Below are 27,631 nucleotides of genomic sequence, written 5' to 3'. Positions count from 1 at the left end.
ATAATGAAATCGCCTCAAATATAATTTTTCTACATAAATGATACTGATTGGTCAACGTTTGGATATAATGCATATTTTCATGAAATATAATGTATCGACCCTTATTTTATTTTAACCCGAAAATCCTAGGAATCTTACAGGGTTACGCCATCCGTAATAAGAGCGATTTCTTAACCTTCGAATACGGGAGCGTATTATTAATATTACTTAGAAATATGAATAATAAGCTCCCTGGTTCGAACGTTAAAAAATATTTAACCCTTTCGGTATTTCCTTTTTATTTTTGATTTAAAAAATAAAATTTTTCAATTTTATATGTACGAGGGGCACTAAAAACCTTCTGGCCTTGCAGTGTCGCCAGGTGTCATTTAACATTTTATTTTTTTGGAAAAGTTTTTAGCATACGCGTACTCAGGAAATTTTGACATACAACCATGTGTTGAGTTGTTTACAGTGGCTTGATTGAGACACCTCCAAAACGCTTTTACAGCATCTACTGGTGACGAAAATCGTTGACCACGCTCTTTTTTTCTTGATGTGCTGCAATCAGATGAAGTCATTTGATCCCCAGTCAGGGCTGTACGGCGCATGACCCATCAATTCCACGTTTCGTCCGGTCAAACAGGACCTAGTTTGAATCGATGTGTGAGAGCTTGCATTGCCATGATGCAGAACGATTCGTTTTCTCCTGTTAGTTTTTCGAATTCCTCAGGCGACTTCAGGCAAACAAATGGTAGTGTAATACTCAGAAGTAACCGTTTTACATTTCTCATGCCACATAGTTGCCGCACAGTGGTTCAGAATCGGCTTTCCTGGTCAAAATCCTGTAACTTTTGAACGGATAGAGATATTTTCATAATTCTTTTTTGTTAGACAGATAACACAATCAGCTTTCAGACAAATTATAAGCGGTCAAATTCGGTCAGGCAGTTGCAGAGACATTCTAGGTCAAAATTAAAATTTTGAGTATTTAACTATTTTTCATCAAAATTTGATTTTTTGTGTTTTTTATTTCTTCCTATGTATTAAAGGTGGTCAAACATCAACAAATAAACAATAAAATTACCAAAAAACTAAAAAAAGTGCGAAAAAATGTCGAAATTTTTTTTTTCAAAAATTTAAAAAAAATTACAAAGAAATTTAATTTGTTTTCAAAAATTTTAAAAATACTACTTAGGTTTTCATAAAACTTATATAACTCATATAAAAACTCATATACTCAAAAAACTGTTAATTTGTGTCAAAAAGCTGTAATTCATATGGAAACAGTATAGAAAAAACACACATTTTTACCCATGTAATTTCAATAAATTGAAAAAAGTGTTAAACGGACAGAACGGGACGGGTACAAAAGTATATATGGGCTGAAATAGGAGAGTCTCGGGTGTTTTTCTGTGAAAACAGAACGTTGTTCCATGTTGTTCCACAAAAGTTCTAGTCCACTAAATTTGTAATTTCATAAAATTTAGTACCTAAGGAAAAATAAAATAGCTCATGTTGTGTAAACGCTACGATAATTTACTAAAACGTTTTTTAAAAGCCACAATCCTATCTACCTTACAAGAAAACAACAATATCTGTTATAATTTCCGAGAAATAGCTACTTCTTTTTCCAGATATTTGTAAAAATTACGTATTTCCCAAAAATGGGGAAAATGTTCGTCTTTAGGGGCACCCCACGCCCACACCTTGTAATATTTTGACCTAATTTCTTGGTTTTCTGAGTTTCAATATGTTTACTATCGAATCACATATAGAAATAAAATATCTTTGACAAAACAAAATTTTAATTTTTGGCCAGGAAAATCGATTCCTGAACCATTGTGCGCCGCACGGTAGGTTTTGCCAAAGAAACAGGCGACCATTTGCTTCGAATGTCTTCTTGGATTTGGCTCTATTTCGAAGACCCAAACGGTCGATTCCTTTTCTCTATCGGGCTCCTAAGCATATATCCAAGATTCTTCATCTGTGTTATAAATGTCGTTTTTGTTCACAATTTCTTTGCACAAATCCACAAGAGCCATTTTTTGAGCGATTGACAAATTTTGCTGGATCCAGCGAGAAAAATCAATTGTTGCGGCCAGGTGTTCATGCAATATCAAATGTTAGTTGGTAGAACAAATGCCCAAGGATGCCTCTATCTCACGGTATTTAACATGGCGTTCTTGCATTATCCGTTCACGCACTGCTTTATTTTTTTTTTTTCTGGCACAACGGCTGTTTTTGTACGACCCTCACGACCTTCGTTTTTTAGCGAGTGTCTGCCTCGATTGAATTCATTGAACCAGTTTTTCATAGTTCTGTAGGATGGTCCTTTATCGACATATAAAGATGCACTGTTGCCGTGATTATCCACGTCGAAAGTTATAAAAAATTATCAGAAGAAAATGTTCACAAGTAAATTGCATTTTTTTAAGTGATTTTTTCAAGTCAATATAAACAACCCAACACATGGTCATCTGCCAAACTGACCTGACTACCCTGGCGACACTGCAAGTTGCCTAGTCCAGAAGGTTTTAAGTGCCCTTCGTACTTAAGCCCACTATATGAATAATCAAAACTAATTTTTTACATAGAATGCATTTACAGAAAAAAATCTAAAATATATACATTTTTAATTCAACCTACATATCTTATTGAAGAGCAGGAGGTCTTGTAGAAGAACAGAAAGTCTTGTTATAGAAGAGCAGGACGTCTTTAAAAGGAGGGCAATTTTGAGTCTATTTAGCCATGTCCGTCCGTCTGACAGTTTGGCTGGCTGGAGCGCACGATAACTCTCAAACGTATGAACCGATTTGGTTCAAAATTAGGTTACCGTAATAGTTTGTACAAACTGTCCCCTCCTTCGGGTACCTCTCCCACAAAATATCAATATTTTTCGGAAATGTGCAGTTTAAGGATATGTGTAGGATAGTTTTGAAATTTTTATATGGGATTCTATAGTAATCATATTGAAATTAAGGAAACCACAAAAATAGGTCAAATATTGGAAGGTATGGAAGGCATGACGTGCTCCTAGAGACTCCAATTTTCCCCCATTTCGGACAATACGTAAATTTGGCAAATTTCTGGAGGAAGAAATAGCTATTTCTCGGAAACTATAACAGATATTGTGTTCATTGTTTTTTTGTGAGTTAGGTAGAAGTGCTGGCTTTAAGAAACGTTTTAGTAAATTACCGTAGTGTTTACAAGTAGTAGGCAATTTTATTTTTTCTCAGGAAATTCTAACTTTAGTGGAGAAGAACTTTTAGGGAATAAACATGCGTACAAGGGGGGAATAGCAAAAATTCCCACAAAGCTGAATTTTGGTATAAAGCTAGGGTTTGCCATTAGAAGTAACCTTCTTAACCTTTTCTGTGTCAAAAATAATTTCTGCCCATGTAAAAACATTGCCAAGTGTCGAATATATTCGACAAATGGACTGGGAGGGTTAAAGTCCCCGTCGATATGCAAACGAAGTTATTCAGGGTCAAACGTCATTTTTGGTGGCCTTATTCAGTTTTTTGATTTTTCTCAAAAACGGTAGGAAGTATCAGAAATCGTCTAAAGTAAAAGTTGTAGGCATAAAAATTGTCTACAAGAATGATCTTTATGATACTTCAATATGGTTCACCATTCTTGAGATATCATGATATACAGTTTCGGTCAAAACTAAGGCATTCCCTCAGTACATTTTTTTAAATTGTGATTTTTTTTTTAGAAAACAAAGTTGTAATTTTTTTTTGCATTTATCTTTTTATTTATATATATTTCTATTATTGGAAAATACAGACATAAGGAATTCAGCATTTAATAAACAAAAGTTAAAGTTAAAAAAAAAAAACGTTTTAGGTCACAAATATCAGCGGACAAAACTAAAGCACCTCTCAATTCGAGGTACAACAAAAACTATTGACATCAATATTTCATTGCGTATCCTTTATTCTGGATAACACAATCACCATTTCAGGCATAGAGAATATTATAATATTAATTATTGCAGGCAATATCTGTGGCTTCCCAGGCGATATCTGTGGCTTCCCAGGCCATTTTTGCGGCTTGAAATAATTTTCTTTAGTTTTACAATTTTTTCGGTTGATTTTTGAGTTAACGATCTCTCACAAATCCCAATCGAGATCTAAGAAGAGGGGATCGGGCGGCCCAGTGGAGAACTTCTGTCGAATTGTTTCGGGATCACTCCTTAACCACCTTTGATACATGTTTTGGCTCGTTATCTTCCTGGAATGTCCATACAAGTGGCAACTCTTCTTCTGCCTAAGGCAACATCACGTCTTTTGATACGTTAAGATACTTAAAACGATCCATAATCTATTAATTTTATGAATTGACCCCGCAAAAAAAAAAAATCCAGACCATTATGTTCCGCTTCCATGTTTTACAGTGCCCTTACAATATTTAAGAATTGACCGTTGCCCATTTGATCTACGCCTTATGCGATCCGAATACTTTAACATCAACTTAGATACATCAGAAAAAGCACAGAACTCCAGTTTTTGATACCCCAGTTCAAATGGGTCTTGACGAATTCAAGTCTGGCTTTTTTATGTTTTGACAATTTTTTTTTTTTGAATTTGCTGGTCGTCGACTGGAGAGACCGGCCTCAACCGCTCTTCTGTAAATCGTTCTTTTGTTATTTTTTTAATCTAAGCGATTTTGTGTTTGACCAGAAGATGCTGTAGCATCATTTTTGAATGAATATGAACAATATCGGCTAATATAATATACTTAGGGTTCCTAGTGGTCATAAAACTTTTCCACAAAAATATTTTCACAATTTAAGAAGATAAAAAGTTTTTGTAAAAATATTCCAATACCTTCTGAAAAACGAAAAGCGCAGCAGACGAACATATTTTTAAAAAAATCGCGTGATTTTTTACAAAATTTTTTTCACAATTTAAGAAGATAAAAAGTTTTTGTAAAAATATCCGCGATTTTTTAAAAAAAATATTTTCACAATTTAAGAAAGAAAAAAGTTTTTGTAAAAATATTCAAAAATATTTTGACAGGAGATAAAAAGTCGAAAATATTTTTGAAAAAAAATCGCTTGATTTTTTACAAAAATATGTTCACAACTTAAGAGGATAAAAAGTGTTTGTACAAATGTTCAAATACTTTCTGAAAAACGAAAATATTTTTGAAAAAATAGCGCGATTTTCTTAACAAATATTTTTTACAATTTAAAACTTCTCCTAACTGCTACTTACATAATTTCGTTTTTAAATAATTTTTTGAAATCAGGAGGATTTTGTGGATTCTTCGGTATTGGTTGGCACTTAGGCCTTCTCAAATGTATAATTCCGCTTACATACTAACTTCTATGCTTTGCTTCACAGACATAACTCCCAACGAATTTTGGGAGTTATGTCCGCAAAGCGTAGCTGATATAACGCCCAAAATCATTTTGGGAGTTATGTCCGAGGACCAACATATCTTTATCCGTTCCAAAGTTACATCATTTTAACCAGGAAAAACGATTCAGAACCACAGTGTTCCCTTTTCACATGTTTGGTTTGTTTTAGGGTATTTTCTAGTAAGAGAACTTGTACCGCTTTAATGAATACCACAGAAACCTCTATCTAAAAATTTCAAAACAATTCGAGAACGAAACTTGAACTGGAATTAGGCACAACTTTTATGAATCCATCATCGAACTTTATCTAATTTTGCAATACCAATATCCAGCTAGTCATTTCATATTTTAATTTTGTCCATCATAGGGATTGAACCTTCTGATTCGAAGTGTTCCTCACTAAACGCTGTGCTACAGTAAAGAAATTTATTGTCACGTATATTTAGTTTTTTATTTCCATACGCCGAGTCTCTGTTTTGCAGTCGTACACGTATTTTCTGTGCTACCGTTACCCATTACATAGTAATGGTTAAAATAAGTGATATAGCCCTGTACTTTTTACAACATTAATACAATATTTTTGAACAAATGTTACTGCGGAAATAATATTTTTTACACTATTGTGTGCTCTCAAATATTGCTTGTGGTGTTTAAAATCGTCACTGTCATGAGACACATTTTTAATCGTATTTTTAGCTATAAGACTGATAGTAAGTAAAGATATTTCGAAATTTACATCTATAATTTTTTTTAACTGAACTTATCATATCTATCATGTATTTTCTATATGGCTTTTATAAAATAACTACAAATGTGAATTTTTGATTTTACATCCTTTTGTTCTATTTTCACGTTTTCCCAACTCTTTTTTTTCCGATCGATTTTTTAGGGTTTAGAGCGTATGATTGTGCTGGACAATAAAGTTAGTAACGTCACCAGCAGCGGCAGTGGTGCAGACAGCCAAAACCAAATGTTGAGGCCCGCAATTGAAAAACTTGCTCTTGAACTGGCCAAATTGGAAAACGAGAAATTTTCAATTCCCGCACTGAAATTACTTTTGTCCTGTATTTATGTGGGTAAGTGTGTTACAACAAATGTATTTGCTTCCTCTTCCCCAATCGGTTGTAAGGATTTGACAACTACAACTAATGGTGATGGGGTAAAGAAGGAATAAATAGAGTGGACCAAACTAAGCCAGGAGTTTATTTTCATTTATGCACTAAACCAAACACTAGCACACACACACGTACACACTCTGTCGGCCAGGCAAATTGTGTTTATTCGCATGCAGATGTGAGTGTGTGTGTGTGTTTAGTTAAAACTGTATTGGTTTTACTTTAAATATATTTTTTGATGTTTGTTATATATTAACAACCTCTGATATTGATTTTTGGGGGAATTGTCGTCTGTAGAGGGTTTTTGTTGGTGTTGCTGTTGATGTGATTTCATTTTTTTCTAATTTCATTTTCATCATCACCATCATTGTTGTCATTGCTGTTGCCACCAACACACAACAATATTTTCGTTATATGAAAGTGATGTTATTTCACTTTCGCAGTCTATTCATGGAGTTGTTTCCTTACCCAACTTTGATTCCCTTTATTATCGATGGGTTGTGTTACAGTTTTTCAATTTGTATTTTGAATATCAAACCAGAGGGAAGGAAAACAAAGATAGAGGACCAATTTACACATCAAGCTCACAAGGCTAATGCAATTTTAAAGGTTTACAGGACACACAAATTGGGTTGGATGATTTGAGCATTTCGATTATTTTGGTTTTTTTTGATGTAAGCTTAAATTTATTTTTTCATATAGGGAGAGGGAGAGAAGTCTCCTTTGTTCCGTATGGGATGTTTGTGGAACAATTATTAGGTAGGGTTTCAGTGCAAATTGATTTTATTTCACTCATATTGAAAATGTAAACGATCACGTAATACTGGACTGACAAAACTCATTTATTCGATAAATTCCAAGAACTGTCTTAATTGTTATACTATTCTATATAATCCCATTTAAGTATTTAATTTAGTTCGCCTTCATTTTTCTTTATGATTTCTAATAACATTTTCCCATTTGCTTCTTGTTCTTCTTGTTCTGTTTTATTTATTCTCCACTAATAGGCTCATCGAAACAATTGGAGAATACCGAATTAAGCAATGGCATTGTACAAGACGACCCCGAGATAATCGCCCAACAAACGGATAAGGTCGATATTTTGCTGCAATGCATTAAAACCGCAAACGAAGAAGCGGCTTGGATTTATGGCCAGGTGTTGTGCCAAATGATACGTGATTTAGTGCCGCCCAAAGAAATATTGACGAAGGTCATAAAGGAGTTCTTGGCCATAAATCAACCACACAGCGATGTTATTGCAATGATTGTATTCCAGGTAAGTACTTGAACTCCACATCTCACCACCCCAAATTGCTATTATGTGTACCATTGATCTCCGAGCGCCCGTGTGTGTGTTTGAGTGTGTATGTGGTTATATTTACTAGCCAATATGTTGGCCAAGTTCTTCTATAAGTTTTGCACACACACACACAAATCTATAGCCATTATTGAGTTCAAGAAAATTGACGTTTCTTGCCATTTGAATCATTAAATTTCAATGTGAAATAAATTACAGCTTTTAGAGGGCGACCCGGAGTTATTTAGGTTTTATTTTATTGTGGTTATTTGTACAACATTAAATGATATGAACTTTTTATTGCTGGTAAATTAGAAGAGGCTGCGGTATTTGTTTAAAATTGAATTAGTAAATTTGATCTGTGATGAAATTCCCACTTGGACAATACGTAGGTGTTTTAAGGGTAACATTAAAGGAGAAACGCTTGCCCTAGAAAAAAAAAACACCTATACAGTAAAACACACTGCAGTCATATACATGTTTCCACAATGATATTTGACCTTGTTTTTGACCTTTTTTATTCGACAGATAACATGTTCAGCTTTCCGATGCATCAAAAAGGGCAAAATTCGGTCTAGTATTTTCAGAGAAAGTCAAAGTAAAAAAATTAGATTTTTTTTATATTTCGCATCAAAATATGAGTGTCTTTGAATTATTCAAATGTTCTAATCTATTAAAAAGGTCAAACACCAATAAAAAAACCATAAATTATAAAAATAAATAACAAATTTAAAAGTATCAGTCGGCTTTACCGACAGAGATATATCCTTCAGCCTGTGTATTCACACATTTATGTGTTTAGGGGGTTTTCAGAATTTTGGGCCTATGAACTTGCCGAAAAAAACATAGATTAGGATAAAAGCTCAAAAGTTTTGCGGGGGAGGTACCTAAAGGAATGATCCGACATAGTCCATTTTGGAAGTGTGTCTTATTTGGGATGGGTGACGTAGGGGATGAATGATACCAAGTAACGGTCTTGACCGGCTTTAACATGGCAAAGCCCAGGATTTATCTTGGTCCCTCTTTCATCTCAAGTGGACACTTACCTCCCCGTGGTGTCACCTGGGGAACTGCCTTTAACACCCGTTAAAGGTAGTGAGCTAACATGTGCAGCGCGTTCACCCATAAGAACGTTAAAAACTTGGGTTTGGGCGTCGGGTTAGTAACCCTCCCCTAGAAAAAACATCCTACTATGAAAAAACGAAAGAAAAGAAAAACAAACCCCTCTAAAGTTGACGAACCCCACAAACGTTTTAAGGACCATGATCTGCGAATCTGCACCTGGAATGTTCGCACTCTTTATAGAGAAGGTGCAGTCTTCGCATTGGCAGACGTACTTGAAAAGTACAAGGCCGATATTACTGCCATACAGGAAATACGATGGATTGGGAAATGCGTCACAACAACACCTAAAGGTGACGCACTGTATTATAGCTGCCATGACGTAAAGCATGAGTTTGGTTGCGGAGACTAAAATATCTGGTATCCAGCTTCACCCCAGTGAATGAAAGACTTGCTGCAATTCGAATAAAAGCTAAATTCTTCAACATCAGCTTTATTTGCGCTCATGCTCCCACTGAAGAAAAGGACGAACAGACCAAAGATATATTTTACGAGTGCTTAGAAGAAACATATGACCGTTGCCCCGCCCATGACATTAAAATCATTCTAGGCGATTTTAATGCCAAAATTGGAAAGGAGAATATCTTTGGCCCAACAGTCGGGAAATTCAGTCTCCATAGTGAAACATCTGACAATGGTATGAGGCTGATAGACTTGGCAGCTGCAAAAAACATGGTAGTTAGCAGTACCAGGTTTAATCATCTCGATATCCATAAGGGCAAATGGCTGTCTCCAGATCAAAGAACAAGTAATCAAATTGATCATGTTGTGATAGATGGAAGATATTCATCCAGCGTGTTGGATGTACGATCGTTCCGAGGCGCAAACATTGATTCGGACCACTACCTTGTTGCAGCAAAGGTACGTACCCGTCTAAACGTTGCAAATAAAGCACGAACAGACACAACGCGGAAGTTGGACATCGATAGGCTGCAAACACAACAGATAGCCACATCATATTCCACTCAACTAGCCCAATTGCTTAATGCGAGCACTCCTTGTCCCGATAACATAACAAAACATTGGCAAAATATTGCCCACTCCATGCAAACAGCCGCAAAATCCATACTTGGATTCCAGAGACCTCCACAAAGGAATTCATGGTATGACCAGGAGTGTCGTGCTGCTACCGAAGAGAAAAATGCGACATATAGAGCTACTTTACAATCAGTAGCAACGCGTAGTGCACGAGAGAGATATCGGGAGAAAAGGAGAGAAGAGAAACGTCTTTTCCGCAAGAAAAAGAGAGAAATGGAAAAGAAAAAAAAAACTTATTTGGGATTCATTCCCTCGATAGATATCGCGCCCACCTGTCATTTAAGTTGATCACCATATAATTTAGAGCTTTTGGACCAGGAGACCTGGATTTGCCCACTTTTGAACATAAACGAAGTTTGGACAAAACATTTCGAGATTCAAAGTTTGGGCCAAATCAGTTGCTCTGTTTATGAGGTATCGCGCGTACCATTTTAGCGAGTATTTTCCAATTTTTGTGGGGGATGTACCGTAAGGAGTAGACCTATAAGCACCATTTGCGAATTTCGTCTAATATTCGAAAGGGTGGGAGTGGTTTACCGAAAGGAGTGGACATGTCCCATTTTAGAACTTGACTTAAGTTTGGACAAAATTGTACCACTGCCAAATTTTTGACCGAATCGGCTCATCCGTTCGATAGTTACCATGTGCACCTTCCACTACACATGGTGTCATAGCCGGTTTTTACAGCTTTCGGGCAATTTTCTCAGGAAATATGGACTTGCTGCTGGAAAAACTTGTCCCTTAGACTTGCGAATACAAGTTGTTAAAATAAAAATTAAAACGATTCCAGAGGAAGTCCTAAACTGCACTTTTCCGGAATTTTGTGTGGATGGTACCAGAAGGAGTGGGCCAATATAGTCCATATTCGAAGTTGATCTATGCCTGTTAGAAATATTACGATGTTCAAAGTATGGACGAAATCTGTGAGTCCCTTCGAAATTTATCGTGCGCATCGTAGGGGAGTACACGAGGAATGAACCGATATGGCCCGTCTTCAAACTTAAACTAAGTTTGGGAAAAATATTATGAAAGCCAAATTTTGGACTAAATCGGTTAAACCGTCAGCCAGCCAGACGGACGGACAATGCTAAATCGACTGCAAATTGTCTGAAACGGATTTCGTCAAAACATTCTTGGGGTCTAAAACCACAACAAGAAAACGCTACAGTCAGAACGGGGCCGACTATGTAATACCCTACACCACTACCCTATGTATAAGCTTTTCATTGGTAAATATTTTTAGGACAATACTATAGTTATCATGGGTGCAAAGCTAAGATATTTGGCATTACAATTCAAATTGAAAAATGGAAAATGGTATGTATTATCGACCTTCTTCTTAAATTGGCGGACTTTCCTTTTGGAATACCCATACTAAAAGCTGAGATATTGGTATAAGAATAAAACTTTGATTTCTTCTCCACATTCTCCACATATTTTTGCAATTTCGACCCCTGAATGTTATCCGACTATCACTTCCTCTCCTTCCTTTCTGCGATCGTCATTGACGATCCGATCAAAATTGCGATCTGTAGCGCGATTACAAAAAATTGTAAATGGGGAAGTACATCCCATTTTCCATACTATTCCATTTCCAACTATTGTTGTATCTTAAAAGAAACGGAAATAGGTATTCGCATAAGAATAAAACCTTGTTTTTTTCTCCACATTAGTAGTTTGCCCATTCCGACTCCTGAATTTGATTCTACATCAAAATCAATAGGCTTCTTCCCCTCCAGGACTCCCATCAACCCCCAAAATTTCGAGACGATCCGATAAAAATTGTGACCTGTAGCGTGATTACAAAGTGGACAGACGGATGGACACACATTGCCCGATCGACTCAGCTCGTCGAGAAATTCATTTTGGTCTACATATATAGGTCTACGACCATTATTTCGATGCGTTACAAACTTTTTGGCCAAAACTAACATAAGGTAGGGTAGGGTATACCAATTACCCAGGAAGTGGATGTTGGACATACTTATAAATATACCTAAAATAACGAAACCTCAGATTGCAAAAATTTAAGAGCAATCTTGTTAGTACTCTGCCAGATATCGTAAATAATTTGATATTCCTCACTTCCCAAGCAATAAGCCGGATTTAGGTCACAATATTCTTGTGTTGTGGTTGACATGAGTTGTAGGAAATTCGCCGAGTGAGCAGCACATTATGTTGCTGCACTGACAGTAACATTTCCTTCTGATGCAGATGATCCATCGTCGGTGTTAGAGGTGCTAAAGGCATTGTTGTGTGTTGTCTGCAACCCTTTCCATTGGCTGCCACTAATGAAGGAAGGCCATACTGGAGCAGCGTAGATCTGGAGAACAAAAGTATCTACTTTTCTTTATTATACGAGGTGACCGCTACTTTGCAGGACTGATCCATGTTTTTAGAATTTTAAGAGCGTATCGAAAGTAATACTAGGCATTTTTGGATTTAAGTTGCCGTTTTACCTCCTTGGTAAATGAAATAATTATGGTTGCAGTTGATTTTGGTTGGCGATATCTACCCTTTAGGAATGTTGTGACCGTGGCTTTTTAGCTGTTGATTTGGGCTTCGAGAAAAACAACGTCAACTAGAGTGGCTATGATAGTCATTTACATACGAAACAAGTTTTATGGCATCTGAAGAAGCAGGCAATTTTGATAAGTAAAAGTTGTAGAGGGAGGACAAGATGATGTTGCCTTGTGGACCACCCATTTTATTTTCTAGCTCTTCGACTTGTTGACCCATAATTCGACACATGCCTGCTGTTTATACCCTCAGCCTTCAGCCTAAAATGTGCCTCATAGAAATAATAGCTTGGACGAAATCCGTTTCAGACAATTTGGTGTCGATTTAGCCATGTCCGTCCGTCCGTCTGTTTGGCCTTCGTAATATTTCGTCCAAACTTAGCTTAAGTTCGAACAGGGGCCATGTCGGTCCACACCTACGGGTACCTCCCATACAAACGATCAAAACTTTCGCTCTCGAATCGCTTTAATTTTTTTACAACACCTTTTAGTCGCTGCTTCCATTACGACGGAACAAGTATTTTCAGGAGCAAGTCCATACTCCCAGAGAAAATGGACCGAAAGCTGTAAAAACCCCTGCGGCCACCATGGCTGGTGCGTACGACAACTTTCGAGCTGGATAATGCGTTGTTTCAAACGTTGCATATCCTCATATTTCTTCAAATCTTTGATAAAGTTCAAAGAGTAACCGATTGGATCCTCATTTTGTACATTGTAATATTTTCACTAGATGGGTCATATCGATCTATTCCTTTGGGTGCCTCCTCCACAAAATTTAAAAAAAGTTCGGTAAAACCGATTTGGTCCAAATTTTGAACATCGCAATATTTCTTAAAAAATGATAGAACGTAGGAACGATATGGGCTCACTTCTTCAGGTACCTCCCACGCAAAAACTATTCATACTTCCTGGGATAATGGACAAAACTGTCAGGACCAATCAAAACGAGAAATGGACAATAGCTCTAAATTCTACTTTCAAGATATACCAATTTGAACCATTCAGGTACCTACTCCGTAAAATCAAATTTAATAGCAAAATGTAATTTATTCGCAACGTCCATAAAATTCTGAGAACCCTCCTAAATATTTTTTTTTTGTGAGAAAGGATATTGTTTGTGTAGCCGGTATTCAATCTGTTTGTAAAACCGACTGACACTTTTTTAACAGTTTTATTCTGAATGAAAATTCCCCGTGGGTTTTGTCTTTCCGCCATTGAAAGAGAGAGAGAGTGAGATGTCGCCAAAAAGTATGCCATGAACAATAGTGTTGCAAGTCACGTTAGGTAGGTAAATCAACCAGGGTTTTGGAGTCGAACCGTTTTTAGTTAGACTCCGACGTACATACATATGTTCCCCAAAATAGAAACATGGTGTCGCCGAGTCCGAACATCGTTAAACGTGTCTTCGTATGTTTGGTCTCATTCATTTGTGTTTTTTCCACTCACACTAACGCAATTTATAATATGCAAATGTGTGTTTTTGGTCATCAATGATTTAAGACTTTCTTCTATGGACAGATGCTATACAGTGCTAATGCGATCATAATTTTTTTTCAAAATTATTTTTTGTCAAACTTTCGAAGCCTATATCTCGGGAAATACGGACTTCCAGCTTAATCAGCATTCCATGGCATACCTGTTGACAAGATTTCAGAATTTTCTGAGTCCAGCCACTAATCTTATGCCTTTAAATTAGCACAAAATGTGGCATTGACGCTAAAATATCAGAGTTATTGCATCCCCATCCCAATGAATGAATTTTACAAGTCAAAAGCTTATGCACAGGGGTAGTGGTGTAGGGTATCACATAGTCGGCCCCGTCCCGACTATAGCCTTGACTCACTTGTTTTCATTTTTTTTATCAATGACTTCATGTAACACTATATATTCCAACATTATGTCGTCCTTATCATGTGATTTTCTCTAAGAATGCGGAAATTACAAAAAAAAAAACAATAATGGGGATCAGAACTTAATTATGCTATACGCACGAGAAGACATACATAAATATTTTATTTGATTTTTATTCACCGTCTTATTTACAATGCTCGATGGAGATAATTCGATTCGATGGCATTTAACATGCCATTAGAAAACACAATTAGTAGCTGCAGCTACTAATGTCCTGGTTAAATGGAATTAAATCTTTTAATGTATCATAGAAACGAAATCGCAAATTAATTCCTTATAATGTACACCCTTGGATACGGTGTTATCAAATTAAAACCCATTAACCTCTTCCTCTTCTCCATCATCACCATCTTCATGCTTCTGTCCTGGGTAGACACATTCTTCTTCTTCTGCTACTTTGTATTTTCAGATTTAATTTCATTTTATGTGTGTGCATTAATTTATCAGCAAATTTAATCTTTTACGTGAATGCCAACAGCCACCACACGGCGCGTTAATGACATCTGCTATGTTTTTGTTGTTACTCATGTTTGTTTGTTGTTATTCACTCTCTTTTTTCTCGTTTTTCAACAGGTTTTCCGTTCGGCCATTGATTCTTCATTTTTGCAACAATTACAGGATTGGCTTACCTGTTCATTACCCACGTTCTTATCGTTGCCGGAGCAGAAAGCCGTCTGGAGTCTTAGTGTGGTGTTTCTTTCGGCCTCCATAAATCTCCATTTAATGAAACTGTTTCCATTGCTGTTGAATGGCGTAAAGGCAGCCACCACAGCCACTGTGGCGGTGGCATCAACAACAACCACGCCGACAACACCAACAACAACAGCAAAACGAATGAGTTCAACAAAATTGGGTCATCACGAAATTGCATTGTTCGTGACATCTGCCCAGGATTTCTATGCGAAATTGGGCACTGAACAAAAATTACGTTTTCGCGATGCCTTCAAGGAATTTCATCATATTAAAGTCTACAACAAGATGTTACAAAGTCTGTAAACGCTCTCACTAACACACACAGGCACACAAACATACACATACTGAAAGAAGGACCGACCGGCCACCCACCTCACGCACACTTCCAATTTGAAATATCAAAGCCTTAGAAAACTAACACGAATCCAGAATGATGAATATGATGAGAAATCATCATCGTAATGGGCCGGAGCGAGGAGCAGTACCAAGTTTAGGGGAGGGGTGGCTGCAACACAGTTTTCGCGAATATTATGCAAATGAATGAGTCGACATAGTGAATGCATGTTTTTCTACCAATTCGTCGTCTTCTTCAATTTTGTTTCTTTGTAAGGAAAGACCATTTGAAAGTGTGTATGGTGTGTGGGTGTTTGTGTGAGTACATTTGTAAAGTCTTTGAATGATGATGACGACGACAAAAAGAAACTCTGTTTTAGCTTAAGGCAAAAATTGTAATTAGTATGGGTCACTCACTATATATGCCCGTTTTTATTTTTTTATTAATTTCTATTTTTTATTTTTATTTATTTGTTTTTATTCCCATCGATTCCTCTCAATGTTAGACAATGTGAGTTGTTTGTAACATTTTTTTTAAATATATAAAAAAACGAGCATCGGCTGTCAATAAAGGAACAGTTCTAATAATTTAAAGGCCCGTTTGTTGTATCGATTTCCTGATAGATACATATGTACATATGTATGTAATTGAATATACTGTAATGACTAGTTTGTTCGGTTTAACAGCATAGTGTGAGTGTTCTGGAGTATTCGTATTATTATGTAAGCTATAATAGAATTGGATATTGTTTGGGACCAAAAATTGCAAAGATCTTTAGAAATGTTAAGGTAAGAAAAAAATGTTGGGGTATTTCACGGGCCGGTCATATTTACTCAGTTTCCCCACTGCAATACGAACAACTAACTAATAATTTGTTCTGGAATAAGAATATTGCCCAGTTATTTAGATATTTTGGCAAATATATTAAAATATTTTTTATTTAACATCTATTTTTGCAAAAAAATTCATTTTCCTGACTGCAAATTTTTTAGTACTGATCTTGAAGGAATCGACGCACTTTCTGACTCCTAAGAAGTGTATAATGGTATTAGTAATGTACGCTTTAATTTTGCATATTTCTCATTTTTACCATTTCTCCTTATTTTACTTTAAAAAATAATAATTAATAATAAAATTATAAATACATAACTAGATATCGGATTTTTGCATATTTTTTAAACTTCTACCAATTGTAACTACGTTATTATTATATCGTTTTAATGATAGCAATGCGATATTATATTGAAAATAATCTATATTACGTACAACGTTCCAGCTTCTTTTGTTTAATAAACGAATTATTTGCATTATAATTTTTAAAAATATGCAAAAATCTGATGTCTATACATAACATATTAAAAGGTAACTGTTGTATCTATTATATAACCACACAATAAATATTTAAATAAACTATTTTCCTTTAAATTTGTTTGTTTTACTTGTGGAATAAGGTAGGCATTTTCAATATGTACATTAGGGTTATGACTTTTTGACATTTTTTCTCTAAAATGAGTTCCTGTAGGGAGAATGAATGAACTTTTGCCTATTAATGCCTAAAATAACGCTCATTTTTGGCGCATAATATTTGTTGTTGTAATTAAAGTTAAAAATATAGTTGTTTTTCGTTAACAGGCGGGCAGACGCTTTTGTTGATTAAATATTTTAACGTCATAAAATGTATTAAATTTAAAAACATTTTACGTAACTATTTTGTGAATTTTTACCATAAATAAAAAGAAGTGTTTTAATTTGAAACCGATACGAGGGCGGTTCGGAAACACCTTAGCCTATCAATGAAAGGAAATAGTTTTTCAAAAATATTTTTATTTTTCAATATAATCTCCTGAAACTTCAATACACTTAGTCCAACGCTTTTCTAGCAATTCTATCCCTTAATTAAAATAGTTTTCCTAAAGGTATTCGAAATAGTGATTTACAACTGTAATTGCATCTTCATTTGAGGTAAAACGCTTGCCAGCAAGGAATTTTTTTAGATTTGGGAACAAGTAAATGTCACTGGGAACTAAATCAGGAGAATAAGGTGGGTGGTCAAGCAACTCGTACTTTAATTCGTTGATTTTAGCCATTGTTAAAACACTTTTGTGCGCTGGTGCGTTGTCTTGATGAAAAATTATTTTTTTGTGTTGTAAGCCAGGACGTTTTTCTCGAATTTGTACATTTAGGGGTCGATCATCGATAACAATTATCGTTGAGTGGCGTTGCCAGTTGTCAAAATTGATCCACGTATGGCAACACTCAACTGAAGTTGCGAATCTCAGTTGACGAAGCGGCTGTTTTTCAGCAACCACCAATTTTCAGTTGCAGTGAACATTTTTGAAGAAACAAGAAGTAAATAGAAGGAAAAATAAACGACAAGGAGAAACAAGAGGTAGCTAGAACAAAATTAGTTTCTCTCATAGACGATCAAATGAAGAAAACAACGATAAACACCACAGACTAATTAATACTTAACACAGTGGGACGGTGCAAAACCTATTTAAAAGAAAACGAAGACATTTTAATTATGAGTGCGGACAAAGGTGGGAAAACGGTGGCTATGGATAAAAACGAATATGTATCCAAAATGTCAGCGATTGTAGGTGACCTTTGCACATATAGAAGACTTCCAAGGGATCCTACATACAACTTACAAACCAAAAATAATTCACTCGTCGATAAACTATTTAAATTAAATATTATTAATGAAATTCAAAAACTCAAACTGACGACCAAAACGGCAGTTGCACCAAGAATCTACGGGCAAGATTCATAAAAATGGAATTCCTCTCAGACCGATCTGTTCAACTGTGAACTCTCCCGCAATAGGACTTTGTAGATACATTGTCGACATTTTAAAACATCTTACCAAGGACTCAGTTTACAATGTAAAGGACGCAAAGGAATTCAAAACCAAAATCAAGGACATCAAAATAAGCGATGATGATGCCCTTGTATCATTTGACGTGGTATCGCTGTTCCCCAGTATTCCTGTTAATTTGGCGCTAAACGCGATAGAAGACCAATGGGAAATTATTCGGACGTACACAGCGATACCAAAAGAACTTTTCATGGAGATTTTGACACTGTGTATAAAGGATACACGATATTTTAGTTATGGAGACAAAATTTATAAACAAAATAAAGGCATGCCAATGGGATCTCCGGCTTCGCCAGTAGTAGCAGACATCGTCATGGAAAAATTACTTCAAACATCTATAGGAAAAATGCACACCAAGCCTAAAATCTTAATAAAATATGTAGACGATATTTTTACTATAATAAAGAAAAGTGATATTGCGTCTACACTGGTCATCTTAAATGAATATAATCCCCAAATCAAATTCACAATGGAAACAGAGAATAATAACAAACTCCCATACCTGGATTCGGTAGTGATTAGAAGTGGAAATGAGCTGAAAGTTGATTGGTACCAGAAACCCACCGCTTCGGGTAGACTTATCAATTTTACGTCTAAACATCCTCGAAGAACCATTATAAACACAGCGACTAATTTTATAACAAGAATATTGGAGATTAGTGACAGGGAATTTCATGCCAACAACATCATCAAAATTAAAGAAATTCTTCAAAAAAATAACTTTCCTATCAAAACAATCGAAAATTTAGTTGAGCGGGTAACAAGCAAAAATGCAATTAGAGAGTCAAATGAGGAAAAGAAAATCTACAAAACAATAACATATACAAAGGGTTTCTCAGAAAGATTAAAACAATCAAAAATATATGACGAACAAAAATATGAACTTGCTTACAGGTCGAACAATACCCTAAGCAGGGTGTTTAGCAGACTCAAGGATAGAGTTAAGGATGAAGACAAATCCAATGTGGTCTACCGCATACCATGCAAAGGTGACAAGTCCAACTTATGTCGTAAGGTATATATTGGCACTACCAAAACCAAACTTAAGACGAGAGTATCAGACCACAAAGCTGTTAATAAACCCCCAGAACAAAAGACCGCACTTGCAGCCCACTGTGCATTAACACAACACACCCCCGATTTTAATAATATCAAAATATTGACTCAAGAGAGTAACTACCATAAACGCTACACTCTTGAAATGTTACATATCATCAATACTCCCAACGATATCAGATTAAATTACAAAACAGACACAGATAACTGCGCTCAAATGTACCGACACACTGTGAACAAATACAAACGCGACAAGTTTTAGTTGAAGAAAGTACTTGGCAGCAAACTTACCACAACTCTCTTTCAAGTAAATCTATATATATAAAAGAGCTCAGTGAGTGAGTGAGTGACTGACATATCATCGCCCAGACGAAACCGCTGAAGCTAGAAAGCTGAAATTTTGACTGTGGGTTGCTGTCGGTGTGTAGGGGTGAGATAAGGCTGGGTTTTTGGAAATTCGACCTAGAAGGGTACGAAAAGTACTAAAAGGTACTAAATATGGTACCCTTTGTATTTGGCAAACGGGAAGAGCTAGAATTCTGAAATTTGGTATGAGGGTAACTAATGGAGAGTTAGAAAGATGTACCAAAGGGTTTTTGGAAATTCGACCTATAAGTGTACGAAAAGTTACTAAATTTGGTACCAATTGTATATTTTGAGCGGATATAGCTACAATCTTCATATTTGGTATGGGAATCAAGGTTGGGAAGTGGTGTTGATATAAGGAAATGATTTTGGAAGTTCGTACTTATGTGTACGAGAAGTACTAAATGGTACTAAATTTGGTACAATTTGGATTTGGGTGAACGGATGGAGTTGAAAACCTGAAATTTGGAATTTAGATTACCATTGTAGTGTACGATTGAGATATGGGGGTAGCTTTGGAAATTCATACTTATGTGTACGAAAAGTACTAAATGGTACTAAATTTGGTACAATTTGGATTTAGATAGACATGAAAACCCGACATTTGGAATTAAGACTACTGATGGAGTGAAGGATTGAGGTATTTTTGGAAATTCTTACTTATGGGTACGACAAATAGTAAACGGTACTAAATTTGGTACAAATTGGATTTGGGTGAACGGATAGAGCTGGAATCCTGAAATTTGGAATTTAGTTCCTTTTGGAGTGCAGGATTGAGTTAGTCTTGGAAATTCGTACTTATGGGTACGGAAAGTACTAAATTTGGTACAATTTAAATTTAGTTGAACGGATAGAGCTGGAATACTGAAATTTTGATTTAAGATTACAGATGTAGTGTAGGATTGAGGAAGTTTTGAAATTCGCACTTATGGGTACGAAAAGTACTAAATTCGGTACAATTTGTACTTGGGGGAACAAATAGAGCTAGGATCCCGAAATTTTGATTTAAGATTACTGTTGGACTGTAGGATTGACTGAGTCTTGTAAATTCGTACTTATGGGTACGGAAAGTACTAAATGATACTAAATGTGGTACAATTTATATTTAGGTGAAGGGATAGAGCTGTAATCCTGAAATTTGGATTTAAGATTACTTATGGACTGTAGGATTGAGGTAGTGTCGGAAATTCGTACTTATGGGTACGGAAAGTATTAAATGGTACTAATTTTGGTACATTTTGGATTTGGGTGAACAGATAGAGCTGGAATCCTGAAATTTATAATTAAGATTTCTTATGGAGTGTAGGATTGAGGTAGTTTTGGAAAATCGTACTTATGGGTACGGAAAGTACTAAATGGTACTAAATGTGGTACAATTTATATTCAGGTGAACGTATAGAGCTGTAATCCTGAAATTTGGAATTAAGATTACTTATGGAGTGTAGGATTGAGGTAGTTTCGGAAATTCGTACTTATGGGTACGGAAAGTAATAAATGGTACTAAGTTTGGTACATTTTGGATTTGCGTGAACAGATAGAGATGGAATCCTGAAATTTATAATTAAGATTACTTATGGAGTGTAGGATTGAGGTAGTTTTGGAAAATCGTACTTATGGGTACGGAAAGTACTAAATGGTACTAAATTTGGTACAATTTATATTTGGGTGAACGGATACAGCTGGAATCCTGAAATTTCGAGTTATGGTTACTGTTGAGTGTAGGATTGAGGAAGTTTTGGAAATTTGTACTTATGGGTACGAAAAGTACTAAATGCTACTAAATTTGGTACAATTTAGATTTGGGTGGACGGATAGAGGTGGAATCTTGAAATTCGCAATTACTGTTGGAGATAGTTATTGAAATTCGTACTTTCATACGAAAAGTATTAATGGTATTATGAATAGAGGTGGAATTCGGAAATTTGGTATTATAGCCGCTGCTGGTGTGTAGGGTTGAAATATGGATGTGGTTGTGGATATACGTACAATAAGTGTACGAAAATTACTAAGTGGCACAGAATTTGGTCCAAATTGTTATTGTGTAAAGGCGTAGAGCTGAAATTGTGAAATTCGGTTTAGCATAACAGTTGACGTTTAGAGTGGAGATCGAGAGGAAGTTTTGGAAATTCATACTAATGTATACGAAAAATACTAAATCGCTGTTGGGATATAGTTTTGGATAAAAGGAAGTAATTTTTGAAACTTATACATACTATAGTACTATATTTGGTACCAGTTTGGTGTTGCATGAAGGGATATACATAGGTGGAATTTCGAATTGTTGTCTGAGGGATTGTGTTGGTGTTTAGATACGGATTTTTTGAAATGCATACAAATTCTAAAATTATGCTGAGGGCTGGATGATTTTTTGAGAAATACGAAATGTACTAAATGCTATGACGTTGGGTGTGGCAATGAAGATGGAATAATATCATTAGTGCATGAAGTGTACAAAATTGCAATAAATTTGGTATTGGGCTAAGGAATAGAAGTGAAATTCTGATATATTATTGTGAGGTTCATTGGTAGAGGTGGTCGTACAATAAGTGTACTAGAAGTATTAACTAATACTAAATATTGAACCACTGGTATTGGGTGAATCGATAAATGAAATTTGTTATGAGGATCACTGTTGAGATTGGATCAGAATGTTTATTTAAATCCGCCTTTAAATGTATGAAAGGTTTCTACATGTAATATCATTGACATTGGGTGAACAAGTAGAGCTAAAACTGTAACACTTGAGCTAAGGTCCTGGATTTTAAAAATTGTACTGAATAATGCACTATTGTTTCTAGGCTAACACGAATTCGGTTTCTAAATAATTAACTGAAGGTTTTTACATCCTGAGAAAAAAGGCCTAAAATAAAATGTCTCAAAAATTAACTGTTATATAGGGTAACATCTTCTGAATAATGGTATTCTACATTTTTAAATGACAAATTCCAAAATGGGGTTAGAAAATATGGGTACAATTTTCAAAATACCCATACCGTTCTAATAAAACATGGACTGGAATTTGAAATGTAGGCCGCTGTTGAAGTGTAGAGATCTTTTTTTTTTAAATTCAAAACAAAATGTGTACGAGCAGTACTTGAAAGGAATTAAATGTCAATTCAAATAGGTATTAGTACATCAAAATTTTCAGTGTTCTCCATATTAAATATTGTTTATTTGTATATTATTCCTTTTCCGCTTACGAAGTAGCGGGCATTTCGCTAGTCAATTAATAAATAGTTTCATGTAAAATTTGTTAAGTTTTAATAATCTTTTGTAGTTCCCTGAAGATGATTGGAGGTTCCAATCGAAATATTGGAAAATAAAGAAATTTAAATCAGAACATCAGATTTTTTTATTTAAAAAGCCTGCAGCCAAACAATCCTTAACCCACAAAAATAAACATTTTGTTAACAATTATTGATTCTTTGCATCATTAATTATTTTGGTGTATCAATATGGTGAAAATAACGACAAATCAACAGTTCGAAATATTAATTGATAAACTGAGTGAAAATCCAAACTTAGCCCGAGGAGTTCGGATTTTTGGTGAAACCAAAGCGACAGCGGATGAAGCGTGGAGGTCCATTTCGGACAGTTTAAACAGCCATGGACCTCCAACACGAACACCTGAAGAGTGGCAGATAGTCTGGATTCACTTTAAACCAAAGTTGAAAAAGAAGAAATGGCTCAAAATAAAAGAAACTTCAACGCCACTGGTGGTGGTCCATCACAAGAAGTGAATTTATCGCCTTTGGAGCAGACAAGTCTCCTCAAGTTACAGTGCAGATGGCAATGCCAATGGATTCGACTTGTTCCTCAAATTTCTTCTAATTGATGCAATGTCCTGTACATTTTCTTCATCATCAAAAAATAATTCCATCGATCTTATCATTTTTTGGGACAGCAAATAAAAGTTGACGATCCGAAGATTCAATGGCCAGGTTATATTCCAATCTTGATTGTTTTCCAAATTTGCTCGAAAACTCAGCCAAAATATTAAAATATTGTCCAGATTACAAAAAAGAGTTATCCAAAAGCGAAAATTATTTTTAAAATAGTTTTTTTTTTTTGGCGAATAGAGGTCACCGGTTTGAAAAAACACTGATCGATAACATTTCATCTCAGTCGCGCAGACAACTGACAATGCAACTCAAGTTTAGTGGCAATGCAAGATCGACCCATTAATTGATCCAAAAGGTTGCAATAGTACTCTGAATTTATTGTTTTACCCTTTTGCAGATAGTCAATCAATAAAATACCTTTGAAGTCCCAAAAAACCTTTGCCATAACCTTATCAGCCGATTGAATTGTTTTTGCCTTCTTTGGGGCACTTCCTCCAGCTTCAGTCCATTGTTTGGATTGTTCTTTTGTCTCTGGAGTATAGTGGTGGATCCATGTCTCATCAACAGTTATGAAACGACGCTTAAAATCCATTTTATTTCGCTTAAAACGATCCAAACATGCTTGAGAAATGTTCATTCTTATGCGTTTTTGATCGACTGTTAACAAATGCGGCACACATCTTGCAGAAAGCTTTTTCATCTGTAGTTCTTCATGCAAAATTAAATGGACTCGATCATTTGAGATGCCCATGATATTAGCAATTTCACGCACTTTTATTCGTCGATCATTTAATACCATATCATGCACATTGGCTACAATTTCTGTTGTTGTTGTTGTTTTTGGACATCCACTACGTGGTTCATCTTCAATGCTTGTACGACCACGATTAAATTCAGCAACCCAATTTTTTACTGTTGCATATGAAGGAGCACTTTCACCTAACACATTCACCATATCATTATGAATTTCTTGTCCCGATAAACCTTTTTTAAGTAAATATATATAATTTAAACTTATAAAAGCTTTTTTTGTGGAAGCTTTGTCTATCGAATCATTTTATAAGTAAGAAGACTAGCAAAGTGCCCGCTACATCGTATGCGGAAAACAGCGAGACCAACATTGCACACCAATACTCATAATAAATCCAAAAAATACAGATTCCAAAAAATACTGTCCCTACACCCAACAACAAATTGAGTACCATTTAGTACTTTTCGTACCCGTAAGTACGAATTTCCAAAACTACCTTAATCCTATACTCCAACAGTAATCTCAATTCCAAATTTAAGGATTCCAGGTCTATTCGTTAAATCAAATCCAAATTGTACCAAATTTAATACCATTTAGTACTTTTCGTACCCATAAGTACGAATTTTCAAAACTACCTCAATCCTGCACTTCAACAATAATCTCAATTCCAAATTTTAGGATTCCAGATTCCAAATCCCAATTGTACCAAATTTAGTACTTTTCGTTCCCATAAGTACGAATTTCCAAAATCCACCATAATCCTACACTCCAACAGAAATCTCAATTCCACATTTCACGACATTTTCATTTATTTTAAGTGAATTTATTTAATATTATATACGTTTTTTGGCGTTTCAGTACTTATATTGATAAAAATTACTACCAAACAGCAATTTTAAATGTTGCTTGAAAAAATGGAAGCCCGCCCAAACGTAGCTCGTGGAGTCAGACTTTTTGGCGAAACTAAAGTCACTTTTGATGAGGTGTGGAAGGATGTTGCGATTAAATAGTTGTGTGCGTACCAGGGTTTAAAAGCCAGCATCTAAAAACATTAGCTGTACACTTCAACTGCTACACAATATTCACACACACGGCTAAATAAGCAACCGAACGCATATTTATTTTTGTACATTTTTGCTTATTTCGTTTTTTACGCCTCATTTTTGTTTCGTTAGGCATAATCGTCAACCACGCTACATATTTAGCAGTCGGCTGACAATTCGTCGCAGCGAATTAGCCAGAGAGGGTGTTTTTTGTCATAAGAGTTGCCAACGCAGTATTAAAAAAGATGTCATTTAATGTCAAAATGCTCCCATCATATGATAGAAACTATAGAATATTAATTATTATTGTTTAAAAATAAAAAAAATATATTTTGAAAGGCTTCACCAAAAATTCACATGTCCTTTGAACGAAAAAGTGGAATTAATTATATCGTGATTTTGAATGCATTACACTGGTAACCCTGAACTCAAAAACAATTGTTTGCTGAAAACATGGCTAAGCCGTTGAAACTTTGTTGCTTATTCTCTTTTCTGATATGTGTTGATCATGTGTGCTGCAAAATATGAGTATGCGTTTCCGATACTTTTTTATTAAAGCGACAATATCAAATAGCATCAGCATCGCTAGCAATATTTTTGTGAAATTTGTTGCTACATCGTCGGTGTCATGCTTAAGTGTTACATACGCCATTTTTGACTTTTTGAGATACAGGTGGTTTCTAGGGTTTTCCGGTATGCTCTTTCTGAATTTCTAGTCGGCTTTCTCCTATCTGCTCTAGTTTCCGAGATATCCACGCCTCGATGGGAAATCGTAAACTTTTTCAGTTATGAAATTAATATTTTAAAAATTTACAAGTTTAAAAACACGTTTCAAAAATCAGATTTTTAATTTTCGATTTAGAAGTATTTAATTTATTGAGGAAAAGATGGAAAATGTTTTTGTCAATTTGTTCCATGTGATTTACAATATTTCACATTTGTGTCATTAGTGCGGATATGGAACAAATCGACAAAAATTCTTGTTTTAAAAAAAATCTGTATAACTTTTATATTCCAATACATATTCCTCAAATTTTTTTGCAAATATGTTCTATATACTATTATTAATATTTCAAGTCAAAAATATAAGTATTTGCTTTAGTCAGCTCCACACAGTTGTGACGCGAAACATTAAAATGCGATTATCTGAAAACGGGCAAATGGCGTATGGAACACTTAAGCATGACACCGACGACATGTTGCCGTTGTTCATTGTTGCTAAACATATTTCGAAGAAATTTTAGCAGGCAAAGCTGCAAATATTCGGTGCTTTTGCTAATATGGCGTTAGCATTTTAAACCCTGGTGCGTACACCAGATGAATGGCACAGAGAATGAGTCCATAAATCCAAACTAAAGAAAAAAAATGTCTCAAAATAAGAACACTACTGCTACAGGAGGTGGACCATCACAAGAAATATCTTTGTCGATGGAGCAAGCGGTAGCAGACTTACTCAAAAATAATATGATGATAATAATAGGATGATAATAAAAGTGAAGTTGGACAATCAGCTGAGGTAGAAAATGAAAAACCTCAAAATGAAGTAGAAATTGACAACGTACTTGCAAACAAAACGTTTAAACTAAAATATCCTTTTCTATTCAGATATAAATGGCGAACATCTTCCTTTGCTCCCATTATATGTACGTGTGTTCCGTCAGTGCATCCGACAACGTTCGGGAAATTTGTTTTTGAATAAAAATAGTTTTTATTTTGACGCTTTTCCTCTTCTGTTAATTTTGAAACAATCAAAATTTTACACAGTTTTTCCTCTATTAACTCCAGAACTTCACTTAATACCTTTGACAATGTGGGCTGAGCCATCCCGAGGTTAAAGTCATTGCCATGGGATTTTTGAAAGCTTCCTTCTGCAAAAAATCTTAAAGCAGCACTCACTTTAAGGAGTGGCTGTATTTCTGTTGATCTGTGGGGTTCTTAAAGTCATTTTTGGCAAATCTTCCCTTTACCGACAGTATTCGGAAAAATATGAAATACTTACCACATATAGCGCTTTATGCTGATTCCAACGGTGTATAATTTTTGTTGGGGAAATGTATACTTCCCGAGATATGGACCTCAGAAGTTCCGAAAATTCCCTTGTTTAAAGGCCGGGCTTAGAGAAAAATTTTAATTTAAAAGAAAATGTTGTTCCCGTTCCCGTGATTGGCTCCGGTCGGTAAAGGAAATTTGTTCCTCATTTTTTAATGCCTCTACTATGTAGATAACAGCGTCAACATAATAGTTAACAAGTAAGAAAAGCATTAAGTTCGGTCGGGCCGAACTTTTCATACCCTCCACCAAAAATTTCAGCCATTT

The 27,631-nt window shown here is 35.4% G+C and overlaps 1 protein-coding gene across 2 annotated transcripts in view; it reads left to right on the top strand.

Annotated features, from left to right (window-relative positions):
• htt (huntingtin) overlaps positions 1-16,804 on the top strand; it is a 135,934-nt gene extending 119,130 nt beyond the window's left edge. For both annotated transcript variants that reach the window (XM_073962764.1, XM_073962763.1), the window contains 3 exons: positions 6,240-6,426; positions 7,473-7,741; positions 14,926-16,804. In XM_073962764.1, the coding sequence (XP_073818865.1) occupies positions 6,240-6,426; positions 7,473-7,741; positions 14,926-15,348 (879 nt within the window). In that variant the 3' untranslated portion in view covers positions 15,349-16,804. The remainder of the gene's footprint in view (positions 1-6,239; positions 6,427-7,472; positions 7,742-14,925) is intronic.
• The last annotated feature ends 10,827 nt before the right edge of the window (positions 16,805-27,631 follow it).

This window comes from Musca autumnalis, unplaced genomic scaffold (assembly GCF_047663935.1).
Source record: "Musca autumnalis isolate F117 unplaced genomic scaffold, ASM4766393v1 scaffold_1, whole genome shotgun sequence".
Lineage (NCBI taxonomy): Eukaryota > Metazoa > Arthropoda > Insecta > Diptera > Muscidae > Musca > Musca autumnalis.
The sequence above is the reverse complement of the archived record's forward strand: the minus strand, read 5'-3'. Positions and strand labels throughout refer to the sequence as shown.